The sequence below is a fragment of the Indicator indicator genome, chromosome 1, assembly GCF_027791375.1.
Source record: "Indicator indicator isolate 239-I01 chromosome 1, UM_Iind_1.1, whole genome shotgun sequence".
Lineage (NCBI taxonomy): Eukaryota > Metazoa > Chordata > Aves > Piciformes > Indicatoridae > Indicator > Indicator indicator.
The window spans coordinates 115860742-115878967 of NC_072010.1; the positions used below are offsets into that span (position 1 = coordinate 115860742).

General features: G+C 40.0%; 1 protein-coding gene across 1 annotated transcript in view; it reads left to right on the forward strand.

The window, feature by feature from the left end:
- Nucleotides 1-17152, forward strand: part of SH3BGR (SH3 domain binding glutamate rich protein) — a 32244-nt gene extending 15092 nt beyond the window's left edge. The window contains exons 3-7 of the mRNA XM_054390865.1: nucleotides 1122-1202; nucleotides 8883-8996; nucleotides 13713-13742; nucleotides 15671-15840; nucleotides 16643-17152. Of these exons, the coding sequence (XP_054246840.1) occupies nucleotides 1122-1202; nucleotides 8883-8996; nucleotides 13713-13742; nucleotides 15671-15802 (357 nt within the window). The 3' untranslated portion in view covers nucleotides 15803-15840; nucleotides 16643-17152. The remainder of the gene's footprint in view (nucleotides 1-1121; nucleotides 1203-8882; nucleotides 8997-13712; nucleotides 13743-15670; nucleotides 15841-16642) is intronic.
- Nucleotides 17153-18226: the final 1074 nt, after the last annotated feature.

Here is an 18226-nt window from a genome sequence, read left to right on the forward strand (position 1 = left end):
TTGCCAGAAAATGCTGCTGCTGTTCTGGATTTTAGCTCTGGATAAAAATGTGCTGCTTGGTGCTGGCACTTCCCTGAGGCAACTCACATTTGGATCTACAAGAATTTTCATTATTTTCTTACCTTTTTCAAAAACTTCTGCTCTGATACCCCATACAACGATGTCATCAATGTACTACAGGTGTTCTGGAGCTCCACCTTTTCCAAGTGCAGCGTGGGTCAGTCCTTGGCAAATACTAGGACTGTCTTTCAACTCCTGGGGATGTTGATTGCAAGTGTATTGAATACCTCTACCTCAGCCACTTCTGTGACTTGTGGGATTCCACACATCAGCTTTCCACTTCATGTATCTAAAAGTCTGGCTGCTGAAGAATATCCCAACAACCAGCAAGTGGGCCAGGCTGATAAAGTATTCCAAACAAGCTTAGACTGGGAACAGAAAGGTGAACTATTTTTAGTTCAACAGGCCCATGACTCTTCAGAACATCAAGGAAAAGATGCAACACACTGAGGGGCTCATGAACTTCTGTTTACATGTAGACAAGAGATTTTGGCTGCTACCTGTGTGTCAGAGGGAACAACAGAGTGCTTTGCTAAGTTTGTCTGAAAACCAACTGCATTTTCTAACCAGAGTACCTTTTGTTTTACAACAGTTTCCTTTTTATCATTTTGCTTTTGGTTGTGCTATTATGTCGACTATTGACTTTTATTTTCCATAAAGCTGCTCAGGGTTTTGAGTGCCTGTTTTGTGTTCTTACAGCAAGGTTTATTTTACCGTTTAAATAGGAATAGCTCTGCTTTGGTGTTTACAGCTGAGGCACATTAAAATGAGATGCTTAATTTTATCTGATTCTGACATAGGTGTGATATATTTAAAGTGTAAGTCTCTAGAGAGATTTGCTCATTTGTTCATTTTGCCAGCCCATGTGAAACTCTCTTTATCTGAGTTTTCTTCCTGGACTTAGATAATGAAGGTGCTTGTACAAATGCATAGTTATTCTCATCAATATAAGAAAGGTATTCCTGGGTTAGTTTCTTCCTCCTGTATTTTTTTGTTTATTTCTGTTAACAATTCTAAGTTTTTTTTTCTTTCCTTTTTTTTTTTCTTGTGTTCCTTTTTAGGATTTTGAGTCCTTCTTCTCTGCTAAAGAAGAAAATGTTATTTATTCATTCCTGGGTCTTGCTCCTCCTCCAGGCATAAAGGTATGCAGTGCTGTCCTTTCTTGGGGGCCATGTATTTCACTTAATAAAAATGAAGAAAGATAGTGACTCAGCATGTCAAATAAGGGGTAGTGATGAGCATTGCATTAGATGGTGGTGCAGCAAAGTGTTCTTAAGGGGAAAAAAAAAAATAAAAGGTGGCTGGTTCAGTAAACACTAGAAAATGCTTCTCACTTCCCTTCTTTTACAGCAGGCTTGTTACCCTGCCTCCAGCTGATTTGGTTTTGGTTTTGTTGCTGTTGATGTTGACACAAAAGTATTTTTCTCACACCCAGATTTTAAATAATGCAATGTTTCCTAACACTATTTATAAGCTGTGTGTCACTTGCCTCTGACTGCATCAAACCTTGAGCAAACAGGATTTGTACAGGTCACCAACAGGGGCCAGGGTATGGATCTGTTCTCTTCTTCTGTCTACAGGAGGTATCTTAAAAGTCTCACACAGGACTTCACAAGGTCCTGTTAGCAGGTCTACCCATTGTTCTCTATCCACTTTCTTTTGGCAATTGTCAAATAGCACATTTCTGATAAAAGAAAAAAGATGTTTGGTGCTTTGGTTTGTGTTTTTTCGGTTTGTGTTTTTTTGGGGGGGGTGTGTTTTGGTTGGGTTTTTTTTGTTGTTTGGGTTTTTTTTCTTCTTTTAATAGAAAGCTAAGTGTTCTATCTTTAACAGAGTCTTCTAATTGGAAGTTTTATACTTGAGAGCATTACAGTCTTGTCCTGAGACCATATGTGATGGTTTGAAACTGTCTTTTTAATTTTTCCTTGCAAAGTTCAGAACAGAGAAAGTGAAAGAGTGTAAATAAGTCACTACTGGGTGTAAGAAAGCAAAATAACGATTGTTCTAAACACTTCCATTGGATAGATAGAAATGTTTAAGAACTATTACCCAAAACAAAGTAGGCACTCTGCACATTCTGCGTTCGGCAGTGGGGGCAGTTGCTGGGCTGTCTGGCTGCTGTTTCTTCTTCTCTTCTGGCTGAAGATAACACACTGACCTTGGCAGCTAAGTTAACAACTTTCTGCTCTAACTAAACTCTGCTTCTCTGTCCAGGGGGGTCTGGGGTGGAAGCTCCTGGGAGAGAGAGAGGCCCCTTTGGGACGGTCCCCTTGGGGGGAAGCAAAGGGAGATCGGTTGTGCTTTTCTATTGATTGTATATATTTGTAAATGTTGTGAATTTTGTATATTTGTACATATTCATTGCATTTCATTGTAGATTTTAGACTCTGCTTGTAAATACAGCTTTTCATTTGCTTCCAGACTGGGCTAGCCTGGTTATTGTCGGTGGGGGGAGAATTTCAGCTCACACCGACACACCGTATTAGGTGATAATCAAATGTGGCAACATGTGGGTGATTCAGCAATAGAAATTAATCAAGAGACTGTTGAGCTGGAGTAATAGGAGAGCTCTGCTCCATTGCGGTGACCAGACTGCCCTGGAGCATCAGATCTGCTTACTGGTCCAACTCTAGTGGGTAGTAACTTTGAGTGAAACACTGTTGCAATTGCCTCTGTTCTTAGTCTTCTGTAAAAGCAGATTGAAAAAGGAGCCTTTGCTAAGTGCCTCGGAGGCTGGAGATGAAGAGATACCCAGGGGAGAGCCACAGTATCTATAAATGTCTTTGACACTGAATCCCTATGTGACAAGGAGCAAGTGATTTGAACTTTAGCTGTGCCATCCTCCACCAAGGGAAATAAAAATGACTTGCCTGCCTCACAAAAGTCTTGTGAGAATTCATTTAATTAACATCCACAAAGCCATGAAAGGCTTAAAGGACTGCAGGTATTACATATTATAATCATTATAAAAGATATGTGGAGAATCAATGAGATAAAGAAAATTACATTTTTCCACCTTCCCACTTCATATATTATCTGCCCCTTCATGCAGGGTTCTGTTAGATAGCATGCCTGTGAAGCAAAATAAGAATTTTTCGTAATTCATTCATTCACAGACATCAGCAGAGGCTGTTACAGTTCCTACTTCATGACAACTTTGTAAATGTTGAAAAGAATATGTGCTGGGCAGATCAGTGTTGGTACTATTGGTAGCAAGCAATTGTGGTCTACACTGAGTGGCTGCTCCTTAGGTGGTGCTGGTAGTGACTGCTTCAGTCCAGAAAGTGGAAATAAGTAAGAAAGCTTCTTAAAAAAATAATCCATGTGAAGAGTGGAAGTGTATTTACATTGTCTCTCTTTTAGAATCTCTTTCTGAATTTGAGAGAGAGACATATAAGTGTTTTAGCATTAATTGCAGAGAAGTTTCTCAGCATCTTCAGTGCACGACAGTCTGGCTGTGCTTTGTCATACAAATAACCTTGCTGCACTGCTTTTGCTTTCCTCTCATTAGGCTGTCAATTCCACCTTAGCAGAAAGTACAGTGGATGACTCATGACATTGATTTTCATCAGCATGAATCTGGAATAATAAGTCAGATATGGAAGAAATGTTGATGATGACACATATGACAGCTTCTTACTAATCCTGTCTTAAATAATTGTTTTTTTTTTTTTTCTAAAATATGATGATAATTTATAAACGATCTATAAAGCATGAAGACATGTCAAAGCAGTCACTAAGAAGCACGCTTTCTAGTTTTTTACCTCATTGAGACTCTTGCCTCAGAAGACTTTCCCCACCTCCCCTTTCCATCCTTCTTTTGGCTCATGTTGCACCAGCAGTAGAGAAGCTCTGTAATGACCATCATCTGTTTGACAGGATGGTCCAGTAGGATCCTGACCCAGGACTGTTTGAGCCTATTTTCTAGAGCAAGAAGAGGAACTTCTTGCTATTCTCTCAACAAACCTCCCAAAGAAATATATGTAGTTAAATTCATTGAACTGTCAGCCTACTGAGTGCAAAATGCATGTTTCAGTTCTGCAGATTCTCATTTTTATGGTCTTGGCTTCTCTCTGGATTAAGTGGCTACAATTTATCACCAGACCCCTTTGCCCAGCATTTACACTGAAGCACTGAAGCTATGTACTGGAGCTTTGATGGTGCCAGAGCCTAATGTGCAAGCTGATCTGTGCTTACAGGTTACTCTGATATGTTTGGGACTCACCAAAGTTGTCTTCAAGGTGCATATTGACTCTAAGACATGTGCGAAGAAGCTCTGAATACACACAGATATAAAGAAGATCCTTCTCAGATCTGCAGCACACATGCAAAGTAGTCTTTACAGATTTATTTAAGTATCCTCTTACTTGCAAAAAAGCTGTAACTGTTTCAAAAGAAGATAGCACATCAACATCAAAGTTAACCAAACTGGCTGGAAAACAGGCTGGGGAGTGGCTCCCTACATAGGTGCCTACCCTTCCCTGCAGCCAGCCATGTGTGGCCTAATCCAGTTAGGTACCACTGTACACAGCCAGTTTCTGTGTCCATCACTGTGTTTCCAGATCCAATACAATAAAGTATTTAGCTGCCTGATAGGTATATAGAAACTTTTGCATATAAAGGTCAAAGATCTAAATGCTGTTTGCTTAGATCAATGTGGGAGTCAGGCAAAGACTTTGTTTCCTATATACTATACAACATTTTTATCCCTCAAGAGTGCTATGTGTTCATAAAACTCCATGACATTACAGGAAATTAAAACATATTTTCAATATTTTAGAAAGGGTCAATTAGCTGACATCATCTTCTCTGTCCTGTTGCCTCCTTATCACACTGGTTATCATGTTTTCTAAAGCATCACTTAACAAAGATGAGTAGCATCATTTTATGTGCCTAAGAGAGGAAGCAGGCATAGCATTTGTGTTAATAAGTTCTTCAGTCAATTAATATGAAATACCTTCTCACTTGAAGGAATAGCTGGCTTGGAACACTTCTAAACATGTTTCATGGCAGACTAGGATTTAGAGGACCAGCTGTGCTTTATGACTGATCCAAAGATCATGCAAGTTAGGATAGATTTCTGAATGATCCTACTTAATCTTGGGTTAGCCACATGAACGGCGATGTGCCAATAATATGTGAGAGAACATCTGAGCCACAATAATATGTGAGTGAACATCTGAGCTAGGGTCAGGTGCATCAGTCTCAGCTGCCCCCAGAGTTAGCTATGTTACTTTTTAAAGCCCCCACCAATTTTAGTCTTAGTCTAACACTACTCTAAATATTCTTGAGAATGCTCTGAAATACTGGAAGTGTGTGAGCAGCCCATCAAAAGCTCCAGTTGCACTGCTTGTTTTCTCAAAAGACACAGGTGAATTGTTCTGTCAATGAGATAGATGCCTGTTAAGCTAAGGTGACAAAAATTACACTGTATTACTACACCTTCTGAGTATCTTAGCAAGGTAATTAATAGCTTTTTATTTTCAGGGACAATCAGGATTTTTTTTTTTTTTGAGAACTTTATTAACTGTTCTGGAATACTGCTTTCATTTCCCAGAAATCCAAATAGCCCATAGCATGTAACTAGATCATTTAGTCTGCAATGGCTCTGTGAACTCAGTGAACTGATTTACTTGATCTGAGGGTTTGTTTCCAAATCTTATATGTACTTAAATCCTCAATCTTAGTATTCTTGGTCTTAATTTCCATAATCCTGATATCCCAAAATCTGTAGATACTTGGGCTGTAGTCTTTCAGTTGAAGAAGCATTCTAAGACTGATATGAATTACAAATGTAGAGTATGTGAGTCTTATTCAAACAGAAAATGACCTATCAGCCAATCTTTATGAATGGCACTACATTTAAAATTAATTACAAATGAAGTTTTGTGTTTCTACAGAGAGCTAGTATAATGGTGGTATTCCAAACATCACAACTCTCCATATAACCAACAAGGCTCTGTATGTGTGTGTGTGTGTATGTGCATGCATGTGTGTTCTGGCTGATAAGAAGCTGCTTCTTGAGTTTAGTTATTTCAGATACAGCTCTTTTTTTTTTTTTTTTTTTTTTTTTTTTTGACTTGTGCTCTGGGTAAGTATATGACTCATCTGAGAGAGTTTTATACAATAGGTTCATTTTAATTAGAATGCCATCTTCAGTCTTTATGTATTTTATGTTTCTGCCAGAAATATCAAGTACATAGATTTTGAAATTAAATGCTAATTATATACACTGAAAATAAATAACTAACCAATTTAGTTTTCATTTACACTATGTTTTTCATTTTAGGAACTACTACAAAATTATTTTCTGTAAGGGAAGTTATCTTTTGCTTAAGAAAACAATGTATTAACACAATGTTATACAGGAGAATTTAAATATGTTTCTGTTACTATATATTTTAATCTTCCAATTTTTAATTTTTTTTTTTTTGGTGGTGGTGAAGGATAAGATAAATGAAGCCAAAAACCAGCCTCTGTAGATCTGTTTTTAATAGCAATGCCAGCAGCAACAGAATGGAGCGAGCCCTCAGTTTTATGTATACTTGAAATGAGACAGTATCTCCAGAAAATATGTAGACTTTTCTCCCTCCTTCTTCCTCTGGCTCCTCCTGCTTACTCTGAGCTGCTCATTCCTCTCCTCAATCATCCCCCACCCTGCTGGCAAAAACATAGATGCAGCTGTGTAACGGAGTGTGCAGATTGTGTGAGATAGAAATGTTTTTCCCTTTAAAGCTTTAATCTTGATCATCCTCCTGCTCCAGTTCATCAGGCAGCCCTGGAAAGGCTTTTGCTGCTAGGAGTGAAGGGGCAGTGCAGTGCTGGGAAGGACTGCAGGGAGGTGGATGCTTGCTGCTGATTGTTTTTTTTTGACGTTGTTTTCCTCTGTGGAGAGGAAAAAGAACTTATGAGTGTATGTGTCTGCTCTCTTTTCACTGCAAACTCCTTACATATGAAAGGTATTTTCCATGACTCAGGAGACAATTGCCAAAAGGGCACCAAATCTTACTGACTGTGAAGTTTCAGGCATAATAAAAGAAACAACCCTGCAGAAGTATTTTTCCCATCTTTACTCTGTGTGATAGCTGCTTCCAAACATTCCTAACCTCCTTTCAATGGTTTTTGTCCCCATCCAGCAGAGCATCTCCGTGGAAGGGTATGTCTTTTACTGCACACCACGTCACGGGGCAAAAATCCCTAAGTCAGCATTTGCCCAAATCTGCTCTGGGACTAAAAAAAAACAGATAGCTATGCTAGTGTCATGCTTCTTCAGGCTAAGTATACTGCCTGAAGAAATTATATTGGATAAAGAGGACACTGGAAAGGTTAATGGACTGGGGATCATGAGCAGGAGCGTTTGTTTAACTTTAGACACAAATGAAATTACAAAAGAGCAAAAAAACCCCAACCATCCAGGGAGATTAAGTTGTAAGGGCTTGGTCACAGGGATGAAAAAGGAGCCTGTCTTCTATCAGGGACATGCTGCTCTGCCCATAGCATGTAGGACTTAAGATGGCATAGGACAGGACCTGCCCTGAGCCAAATTTTCTCTTGCTGGAGGCAACCACACCAGATAACACCTCTGAGACATGGTCACATTTCTTAGGTCCTTTGTCCCCACTTCTCTGCTAGAAAGATCCTACAAAATTTCACACACTTGGTTTGTACTCATTTACATCTACCTCAGTGCTCTTTCTTGTCCTATCCCTCCCTGATGTTTACTCTGATCTATTTTTAAAGAGCCATCATATCCCCTCATAGCATTGCTTTCAATAGATTAATGAAGCTTTTTTGGTCACCCTTTCATAAGATAGGCTCTTTACTCCCTCAAATATTCTTGTGCCCTCCCTCTGCACCTGTTGCAGTCTGAATGTCTCTTTCTTGATCTTGAGTGGCTAAAGGGTACAGAGCAATTCAGAGGAGGTTTCACCTTGGCCTTATACAATGACATTAATATTCTCTTTCAGCTCCACCAGCTACACCTCACCTCATACATCTGAGGGTCACATTTATTACCTCTTTCACTATCACACCCCACGAGTGGCTTGGTTATTCTGTGATTATTTAAATGCACCCCTCTTTTTCTTCTTTGATGATCATAAACTAACAAGCTCCCAAAGTGCAGCAGAAACATCTTTTTAATCTCTGTTCCAGAACTACCTGTCCCAAATAATGTGACTTTGCACTTCATGCATTATTCTATCCTGTTTCTGTTGTTCCACTTGAGGCCATACAGGTCTCCTTTTATCTGACACAGTGTGTGGTCCAGTGTGACCTTTCACTGCTACCTAGCTGAAGGTACAACAGAACTTAAAGAGCCTTCTAGGAGGTATTTGTTCACAGTGCTGAAATAAACAGACTTTATAGGTTGGGGTGTGAATTAAGGAACAGTTTCCTGATAAAACAAGAAAGCTAAGAGATAATGTATGAAATTCTTTATTACTTTTGTTTTTCTGTAGCTTCTTCATGAAACTTAATTGGAATGCATGATGGTGAAAAAGGCTTTTTTGCCTAAAGCTAGAATGTGCCATCAGGGCAAGCACAAGTTTCTATTTGACTTTCCATAGAAATCTACTGTGCTCTGAAGAGGAAGAAGTGCTGGAATTCATATTTTCCCTTCACAAATCCCATGCCTTTATCAACAGATCAATATGCCAGCAAGTGTTCCCTTCAGAGGAAAATGCCCCAAAAGCCATATTTTCATTTGAGTGCTGAAGCAAAACTATGAACATACCTCCCAAAACTGTAATGTCAGAGTTTTATGGAAATGGATTGCTGGCAATGTGCCCTGAAGCCAACAATGATTTCTCCTTTGCTGCCAGGAACGTGAGAAGTCTGATGCCACAGATGAAACTGAGGCACACGCAGGAGACAAGGCAGATGAAGGGGCTCGTGAGGAGGATCAGTCTGCTCAGTCACCAACAGAAGATCAACAGGTAATTTTTACTTTTTCCCTTGGTGGTGTGAGAGCTTTACCTGTGCTAAGAGCATGAAACATAAACCTACAGGCCCTCCTAGTGTGCTTCAGGGTGGGAAGATTGTTTGCATCCAGAGAAGGGCTATGAGGATCATTAGAGGGCTGGAGCACCTCTCCTATGAGGACAGACTGAAAGAGTTGGGGCTGTTCAGTCTGGAGAAGAGAAGGCTCTGAGGTGACCTTATTGTGGTCTTCCAGTATCTGAAGGGGCCTACAAGAAAGCTGGGGAGGGACTTTTTAGGCTATCAGGTAGTGATAGGACTAGGGGGAATGGAATAAAGCTGGAAGTGGGGAGATTCAGGCTGGATGTGAGGAAGAAGTTCTTCCCCATGAGAGTGGTGAGAGCCTGGAATGGGTTGTGCAGGGAGGTGGTTGAGGCCCCATCCCTGGAGGTGTTTAAGGTCAAGCTGGATGAGGCTCTGGCCAGCCTGATCTAGCGTGAGGTGTCCCTGCCCATGGCAGGGGGGTTGGAACTTGTGGTCCCTTCCAACCCTGACTGGTTCTATGATTCTATTCTATGATCCTGCTTATCCTTTGGATGCATTTACTTTGACACAGTGATATGAAACAGATAAAACTCCAGAAAACCGTGCTCTTACTTTTGAACAACAGCAGTTGGCTTTATTTAACTATTTCCTTTTGCCACTTGTTAACATAAGCTTTTTTTGTTTGTGTTTGTTTGGTTTTGGTTTGGGATTTTTGTGGTTTGTTTTGTTTTGTTTTTTTCCAGTGCTCATTTGGAACCACATTCTACTTGCAGAGAATAAATTAGGACTAGACATCTGAATCCTATCTGTGTGGGGAAAAAAATGCTGGTATCAATGGCCAGCATCTTCAGTGCTCATAAATCTAGCTGTTAATGTTTGTTGTCATGTACCACAAAAAGGGACCATTCTGTTTTCTGCCAATGTCTTTCTCAGAGAGGGGTTTAGATTACTGAACAGGTTCTAGACCCAGAAGAGACCAAGCAGAAAGGGATCCTGTCTCCAGATAGGGATTCAGCTGCTTTATTTCTCCTGCTGCTCTGACAGTTTGGCATTTAAGGATGGATTTAGTTTGATGTTGCAGTGTCAGGTGACTCTTCCCAAAAAGGCAGGCCTACTGCTGGATCAAGCACCTACACTCGTCAGGTTGTTTTTTTGTTTGTTTGTTTGTTGTGGTTTGGAGATCAGGTGGTCCCAGTAGAATATCTGTCATGAATACATCACCTCTTTCATTAAAGATCAAACCAAAATTTTTTTGCTTGGTTTTTTGGTTTTCATTTAGCTGCAATGTTTTTTTCCAGAGAAAGCACATCTCTGTAAGCCTTTCCCCATTATCCTTTTTAACAATGACTGAGCCAGTCATTATTAGGGTGGAAACCCATCCTTTTACACAGCCACATGCAAGTCTTAAGTACTGCAAGGCCCCATTTGAAATTTAAAAATGGCAATGAGGAGAGACAGTCCTCAGTGGGAACTGAAATTTCTCCCTAAATGGTATCCAAGCACTTTTCCTGTCTCTATGAATTTCTGTTGGCATGTGAGTGCCACCAGATACCTTTTTCCTTGGCTGTGAAGAGAAGCCCAGCAGTGCATCCCCTGGTTGAATTAGGTTACTTTCTATTCTGGCTGGTAGAGTAATGTTTTTCAAATGTGAAGAGAATGTTGGAACATGTCTGCAAATGTGTCAAGGAGCTGTATATGAGAGGTTTTGTAATGACATAATGCAGTTACACTCCTATACAACAAGCACATTGCTCCATTTCTCACAGAATGGATTGGAGCTGTAAAGCAGAAAATACAGGCTACTTTAGTTTTAACAGGCAGAGGTATAGCAGAGGAGAGATCACTAGGCAAGATACTGTGTTTGAAAAGATTGTTCTCTGGTTACAGGGCCATAAAATATGGTTAGTTTTACAAATCCTTCCCTTTCACCTCTCATGTGGTCTTACATAAGGAGGAGGACAAGACTTCCTGAAATCATTCAACTCTGATACCCACCTTCATCACACCAGGTGTAGATTAGCTCCCAGGGGAAGGAAAAAACCAGTTTCTGTCTTGTTTTTGGAGAAGGTGCTCACTACTGCAGGCAGCAAGGTACCAGGAGCATCTACCTGGCATACACAAAACATGCACCCTGCTCCACCACTTGTTTCCCATATCACCTAGGATGAATCACTTCAGTGACATAGCATCTGTCTGCCTTGCTACAGTTCATCCCAGTTGCCACTTCTGTTGGGAGAGCATGAATCATTCTGTAGAAATGCAGTCATTCACTACAGACAGCACAAAGACGATGAGTTTAGATGAGAAAAATAACTTTGAGGCAGCTAGAGTGAGATGAATTCCTCCTTTGTCTGGGTATGCCATTTTCCCCTTATAAAAGAAATTTGGAATAATAATTCCTTATCTGGCCAGGGTTTTATGAATTTAGGTGCATTTAAAGATGGTTGAATTATCATTGGTGTATCTCCAGGGGATGTTAGGTCCTGAAGGATACCTGTAGGATCAACATACTATTTTCAGTATTTCCCTTTCTTCTCTCATTCTCCAGCCCAGCATACCATGTTTGACTCCTTGACCACACTGAAGAGATGCTTTCCATGTGCTCTTCCTACCCATGTCCTTTTTTCCTTCTAGCTTGTTAAGAGCTGGTCTCTCTGTACTGAGTTCTGAAAAGATGACCTTTTTATTGGTGGCCCACTTTGTTTGGCATCCAAACAGTTGCATCCTTTGAACAGTAGTCAGGTCCCTTTTGAGCATCTACTTAATCTTTTGACAAAGCCTCAAATCAAAATGCCATCATTTAAACATCACAGTTTTATGTTCTGCTTCTGAATTAACACACCAGTGAGGCTCTAGTGTTGGCATTTTGGCCTTGTTTAGCACTCAGTTTCAAACTAGCTTAAAAACAGCTCTCAGCTGTAACCCAGCTGACTTTTCTCCAGTGACAGAGTCTGGGCAAGGTAAAGAAACCTCAGTCTTAGCTAATGAGCATAAGATAGATTATAAAATAAATAAAGTGTGACTCTCTCAATTGTGGAGCTTCATGGAAGGTCCCAGATTTCAGAAGGCTCCTTCAGAACCTCAATAGCAGGAATAGCAGCCAATGGTCAATGTGGGTACATGTACAGGCTGTAGCTCTCTTCTATTACCTTCTGCTGCCCTTACTGGGAGATGCAGGAGTCCAGAAGCTCCACATTTTTGTCTCAGGCTGGTATGGCCCTAAGAAAACCTGTGTGAGACCCCAACCCTCTGAAAAACAAAACATAAAGTGACCACACTTCCTGGAAGTGACAGTAAGTGCACAGTGAGGCAGGTTTTCCTTCACACACCTCATGTTAGACTGAACCTTGGCTTCAGCAGCTCCAGCCTGCCTGTGATTCACACAATCACCCAGGAAAGCCTGGAGCAGATGTTGAAATAGAAAGTCCCTTACAGAGATCCAGTAGTAACTAACAGGAACAGCTTTCAGCCTGGGTCACCAAGGGACAGCTGCACTAGGATTTCTTTAGATTATGAACATTTTTTTAAACTTTAAACTTGTTGCTTACTTTCCTTCCCTAATCACTTCATCAAGCTTATCCTTGACTTCTTCCTGATATTTTTTTTTTTTCATTTCTAATCCATATTCTCTGAAGGAGAGGGTTGAGAAACCATATTGGTAGGATAGAGTGTCCCTTTTTCTTGCTTTGTCAGTCCCTTTGGTTTTGATTTTTTTTTTGAGGAAAAGACTGTGATCTCCCATGTGGATGGCACAGTGAGGGCTCTGCTGGTCACTAAAGGTGATAGTAATAATTGTTTTACAACTTTTGTTATCTTGTTTTAACTTTACCCAGTCCAAAGTAGGCTCACTTCAGAGCAGAATTATTTTAGAAATATGTTCAAAAATCATATTATCATGCAAGTCTGCATTCTGTCTTCCCCAGGTCATATTTAAACCCTGGCAATACAGCTTCCTTCCTTATCTCAACTCACTCATATCAATTGCCCATGCCTTCTGCATGGTCCTATTCCATTTGCCCTTTCTCCTTGGGATTTTGTGTAAGATTAACTCTTCTCTCCAATAACTATCTTGGTATGTAACATTAAATTCTATTCACTGTACATTCATTTTTTCTTCTCTCTTTTATCTCTCTTCTCTTCATAATTTTGGCTCAACCTGCAGTCTAAAATAAGCTTATATTATACTTATTCTCTGGTACTGTTGAGCCAAGGCATCTGTTCCAGCCTACAATATTTAGCAGAATTGCAATTCAGATTCTGAGTTATGATATATAACATTGATAAGACTCTGTATAAATCTGATTGAACTTTCAGTTTTCAGATGAACTAATTAAAAAAAAAGACAAAACCAAACCAAAACCACAAAACAACCAACAAACCCACCTGAAAAAGGAAACAGAACTCCAGCTTTAATGCTTTGTCTTGTCAATGAAACAGCTTTGACTGGAAGTCACTGAGAGAAAGGGATCTGTAATTAATGATTTTCTAGCCTCTTTTCAAACTCAAAGCTTAGCTTAAATGTGTCTTGTAAGTTAATCTGCAGGACATTATCTCAAAATCAATCCACCAAATTCCACAAAGTCTTCTTAAAGCCAGTGTTTAATTTCTGATGTGTTTTGCCTGTATGGCCTTTGATATTTTTTCTTTGATCTATCTTTTAAACGTTTCCTTTTGTATCCCTAACTTAGGAAAGCAAGGAAGAACATGCAGCACCAAAGGTATAGTATCTATGGCCATTTTACTTTCATCTTTTGTTTGTGTGCTTTTAATTCCTTTTCAGTCTCATTACTTCACCCCAAAGCTAGTAAATATTCTAGTATTATATTGTGATAGAGAGAATTATTGGTCTTATCATACTCTTATTGTTTGGGAACAAAGAGAAGCCTTTAATCATTAAATGATGTAAACAAGAAGAGAACTTCTCTTTCACAGATCTTTTAATAAAATTTGCCAAGAACTCCCAAGACAACTACATGTTTGATGATCACTAACTGACACCAGGCTGGTTACATTTTCAGTGTTGTGGGTGTGCAAGAGTCATTCTGACAATTTAGGCAGTTCTGGCTACAAAGGAAATATTTCCCTTGCCAGAATTTGTAAGACCCAGGAGCAAATTCTCCTACAGTTTTGTTGCTTTGCTCAGCATTGCAAGTTTATGCCTTGAACATCTCTTCAGTGTTTCTAGTAAAACTGATTAATTTAGGCTGTTTTCCACTACAAACCTGCAATTAATAAGAGGACACGTTCACATCTTCCTGCTCCCAAGCTGCAGTACGTGTGTATAGAGATGTATGTACATACATCAGCTTGTCAGCTACAATGGAGCTCCTGGGCCCATGGGCAAAGCATGGGGGCTTCTAGTGAGGCTGACAAGGATTGTTAAGGTTGGTTGGTACATCCTGCCACCACTAACTAATGCTTCAAGCAATAAAAACACCCATTTCTTCTCTTGAAGGTAATTGACTTGAATTTTGAGCACCAGTTGTTAGTAACTGAAAGATTCTGCTTGTTTGTGGGCTAGCCTGGCCCTGTTTCAAAGAGTGCTAACAAAAGACACTTTTCCTGGAGGAAGATGCCAAAAGAAGCAGTGTTGCTTTAGTGCAAGGACATCTAATCACTGTGTGGATGTTTGTGTTACATTTGTGTTTTTGCAGGGATAATCTCTTAGTTCGATGTTTTTTCTTGACTACCAAGGATTCTGGTTACAAGAAGTTCATTCCCAAGTAGATATTTAAACAGGATGTTGCTTTGGAGACTCAGCTGTGACACTTTTGCAGACAGTATGTGTCTGAGAGGAGAACCTAAGGTCTATGCTGCTCATGCACTACCTGCGGTCCTGACTGGAAACTATTTCTGTCCTCTTGGATTAGTTGATTATGACAGGGAGAATTCCTCATCATTTTTGTAGTCTGAGTAGCATTTGAAGGTATGACATTTTGAGATAAAGCTTGTTTATACACACAGAAGGAGTGCCTTCAAACAGACATTTGCTAGAAGAGGAAGAATAGAGAAGCCTGCAATGCAATTTTCAGTGGCTTTTCAGAGGACTACACTTTACTGGCTCTTAAAAGACAACAAACACAGACTGTTGGCTGTGTTAAATAAAAGCTAGCCTTCAGACAACTGTTTATTTGGTTGATTGAAGCAAAGGGCTATTGCCTTCAAACTGTGCCATTTCTCCTATATAAAAGAGAGAAGTAAGAACTTTTGGAACAGAAACAAGGTTGACTTGGAATGACTTAGATCATTCAGGAGTCTAGATCCTGTGCCATGAAACTTGACTTGTTTACTGCTCCAAGAGATCATATATATGAAAATACTAAGCTTTTTCTCATATTTACATATACTTCCTATTCCCATTTTGATCTCGAACATCTATTTACAGATGAAGTATGTACTGTGTTCTAACCTCTCTAAGAAGAGGGCTTTATATTGCAGTGTTTGCCTATCAACTCCACAAAGCTAGAGCCCTGGCATGTAAAGATTAAAAGCTCTATACACTACTTGTCTGTTCTATTCTTAAAGCTCACATAATACTGCATTTACTAGAAACATAATGCCTGCAAAATCAGAGTTCTGCATTTCAAGGCTGTTTATTTTTCCTTCATTTTCTATTTGGTAACTACAACAATTTTCTTTAAAAAAGGATGAAGAAGAAGTAAAACAGGAAGAGGGAGAAGTAAAGCAAGAAGAGGGAGAAGAAAAGCAAGAAGAGGGAGAAGAAAAGCAAGAAGAGGGAGGAGAAAAGCAAGAGGCAGAGGAGCAAGAAGAGTCTTAGTTCACTTCCCTATGACACATTCTTGAACAGGTTTTCAGGTAACTTTTAAGATCTCTGTCACAGTTCCTGGTGTTCTTAAAGTAACAAAAACTTGACAGTTTTGTGCATATTGTTGTACATGCAATGACAGTGCTGGAAAGAAGGTACCAAAATGATAAAAACTCTTATGCGTTTTACATATAACACCAAGTCAGAACTATTGCCCTTAATGAATCTGTTAGTTTTCCCCATTTCTGTGGCACACTATAAAATTACTCTGCTTGCCTTAAAAACAAGGCCAGATATGACTTTAAAAGTCAAACCTGGAAGCATCTGAGAATCTTTGCCTGCATAGCTGTATGAGTATCCAGCATTGCTTAAGTCTATGCAGCATGTGATTACGGATTTAATTTTTCAGTTTTCTTCTTCCTGCTACTGTCTCTCTACACAGAAATAAAGATCTTCTTCTGCTTCTCTACACAGAAATAAAGATCAGTCACTTACTAGAGACAAACTGTTAGACTGCAAGAAAATTGGAATTTCCAGCAGATTTTCCCTTGGGTGGTGGGACTCCCTTCTGGTTGCGGACACAGAATGTCATATGCTCATTCTAGAACTAGCAGGATGCTCAGCTAATTCTGCTTCTGAGGTAGCTGCAATAGATTTCACCAACCATATGCTGATGTGGAGACCTAGTGCCTCAATAAGACAAAATCTGCCCCTTCTTTCACACCGCCTCTCCCAAATCTGGGTTCCTCTGTTGCATGGAAATTAATTCACCCCAGTGTTGCCCAGTGTTCAGATGTGTAAAATCACAGGAGTGCTAAGTTCTAATCTAATTTTCCCTATTTTTCTGTTCAGGAAGCACAAACTGGAGAAACCCCATCAAAGAAAACTGAATCACTCTCTTAAGCAAACCTTCACTACCTTTCATGCCTATAGACTTAGGAACATATGAATACAGAGCAGAACAAAGATGCTGCTCTATCCTCCCTGTGTCCTTTATATATATATTTGGTATTACAATTGCTTGTTAAAAACCACGAAAAAAGGGTCTTCTTGTATCTGATGTGATATTTCACTTGGTTGTTATATGTCAGAATAGTATTGTCCATGTCACATTTTAGATTGTGAGCTCCTCAGGGCCAGAACCATGTCTTCCTCCATGTTTATATATGGCTAAACACATTGCTGCTACTCAGCAGATCACTGCACTCACACAGGTGATGTATTCAGAGAAAAAGAAATTCAGCACTGAAAACTGCAAAGAGACTTCAGTCCAGATACAAGATATGTGGGTCACTTCTCTCTCAGCTGGCTTTTGAAAATGATTGAGATTTCCATTGTACAGCTGTTTAAATAAACACATTTTCTGTCACCTCTGATCTTTGTCTGCAAAAGCATTAATTGAAGCCCAGCAAGGTGTGATAAGATTTGCAAAGTTAAGTTTTCTCCATCCTTATGGTTGTAGGCTATGTGAAGACCTTGTCTGATGTTCCTGATGGTGTTTCTGGTACTGTGTATAAGACCCCAACCACAAGGATACATGATCTTCATTGAAGGAAAGAGAGGTCCCAGGTGCTTCTACTGAAGCCTTATCAGTCTCCAGTGATAAATTCATGTTCACTGGGCCAGGGACGCAGAGAAAATTAACACAGATTCACAGATTGTATCAGGTTGGGAAAGACCTTCAAAAGTCATCTTGTCCTACCCACCTGCAGTGGGCAAGGACACCTCCAACTAGATCAGGCTACCCAAGGCCACATTAAGTCTGGACTTCACCTGCACCCCAGGGCAACATGTCCAGTATGTTATCACTCTCATTGTGAAGAACTTCGTCCTTATGTCTAACCTAAATCTACCCTGCTCCAGTTTCAAACCATTGCTCCTCATCCTATTGCTACAAGCCCTTCTCAGCAGTCCTTCCCTAGCCTTCCTGTAGGTCCCCTTCAGATACTGAAATGTAGTCTTCCTGAAGCCTTCTCTTCTCAAGGTGGAACAGCTTCAATTCTTTCAGCCAGAGTAGGATCACCTACAGCAGGTCGCACAGGAACATGCTGAGGCAGATATTAAATGTTTCCAGAGAAGGAGACTCCACAACCTCTCTGGGCAGCCTGTTCCAGTGTTCTGTCATGCTCACAGTGAAAAAGTTTTTCCTTATGTTGACATGGAACCTCCAATGCTCTAACTTGCAGCCACTGCCCCTTGTCCTGTCATTGGACATCACTAAGTATAGCCTGGCTCTGACCTCCTGACACAGCTTTCACAGAGTGAAATGAGCAGACCACCTTAAAAGAGATTAAAAAAAAAAAAAAAAAAGTACTTTTAAAGAAATGGTGGACCAGGAACTTGGGGTATTTGTTGCCACTGGATGTTGTGCAGACTGACAGTGTCAACAAGGCCAAGAAAGTATTGGGCAATGGTAGGAACAGGAGGCTCATGAGT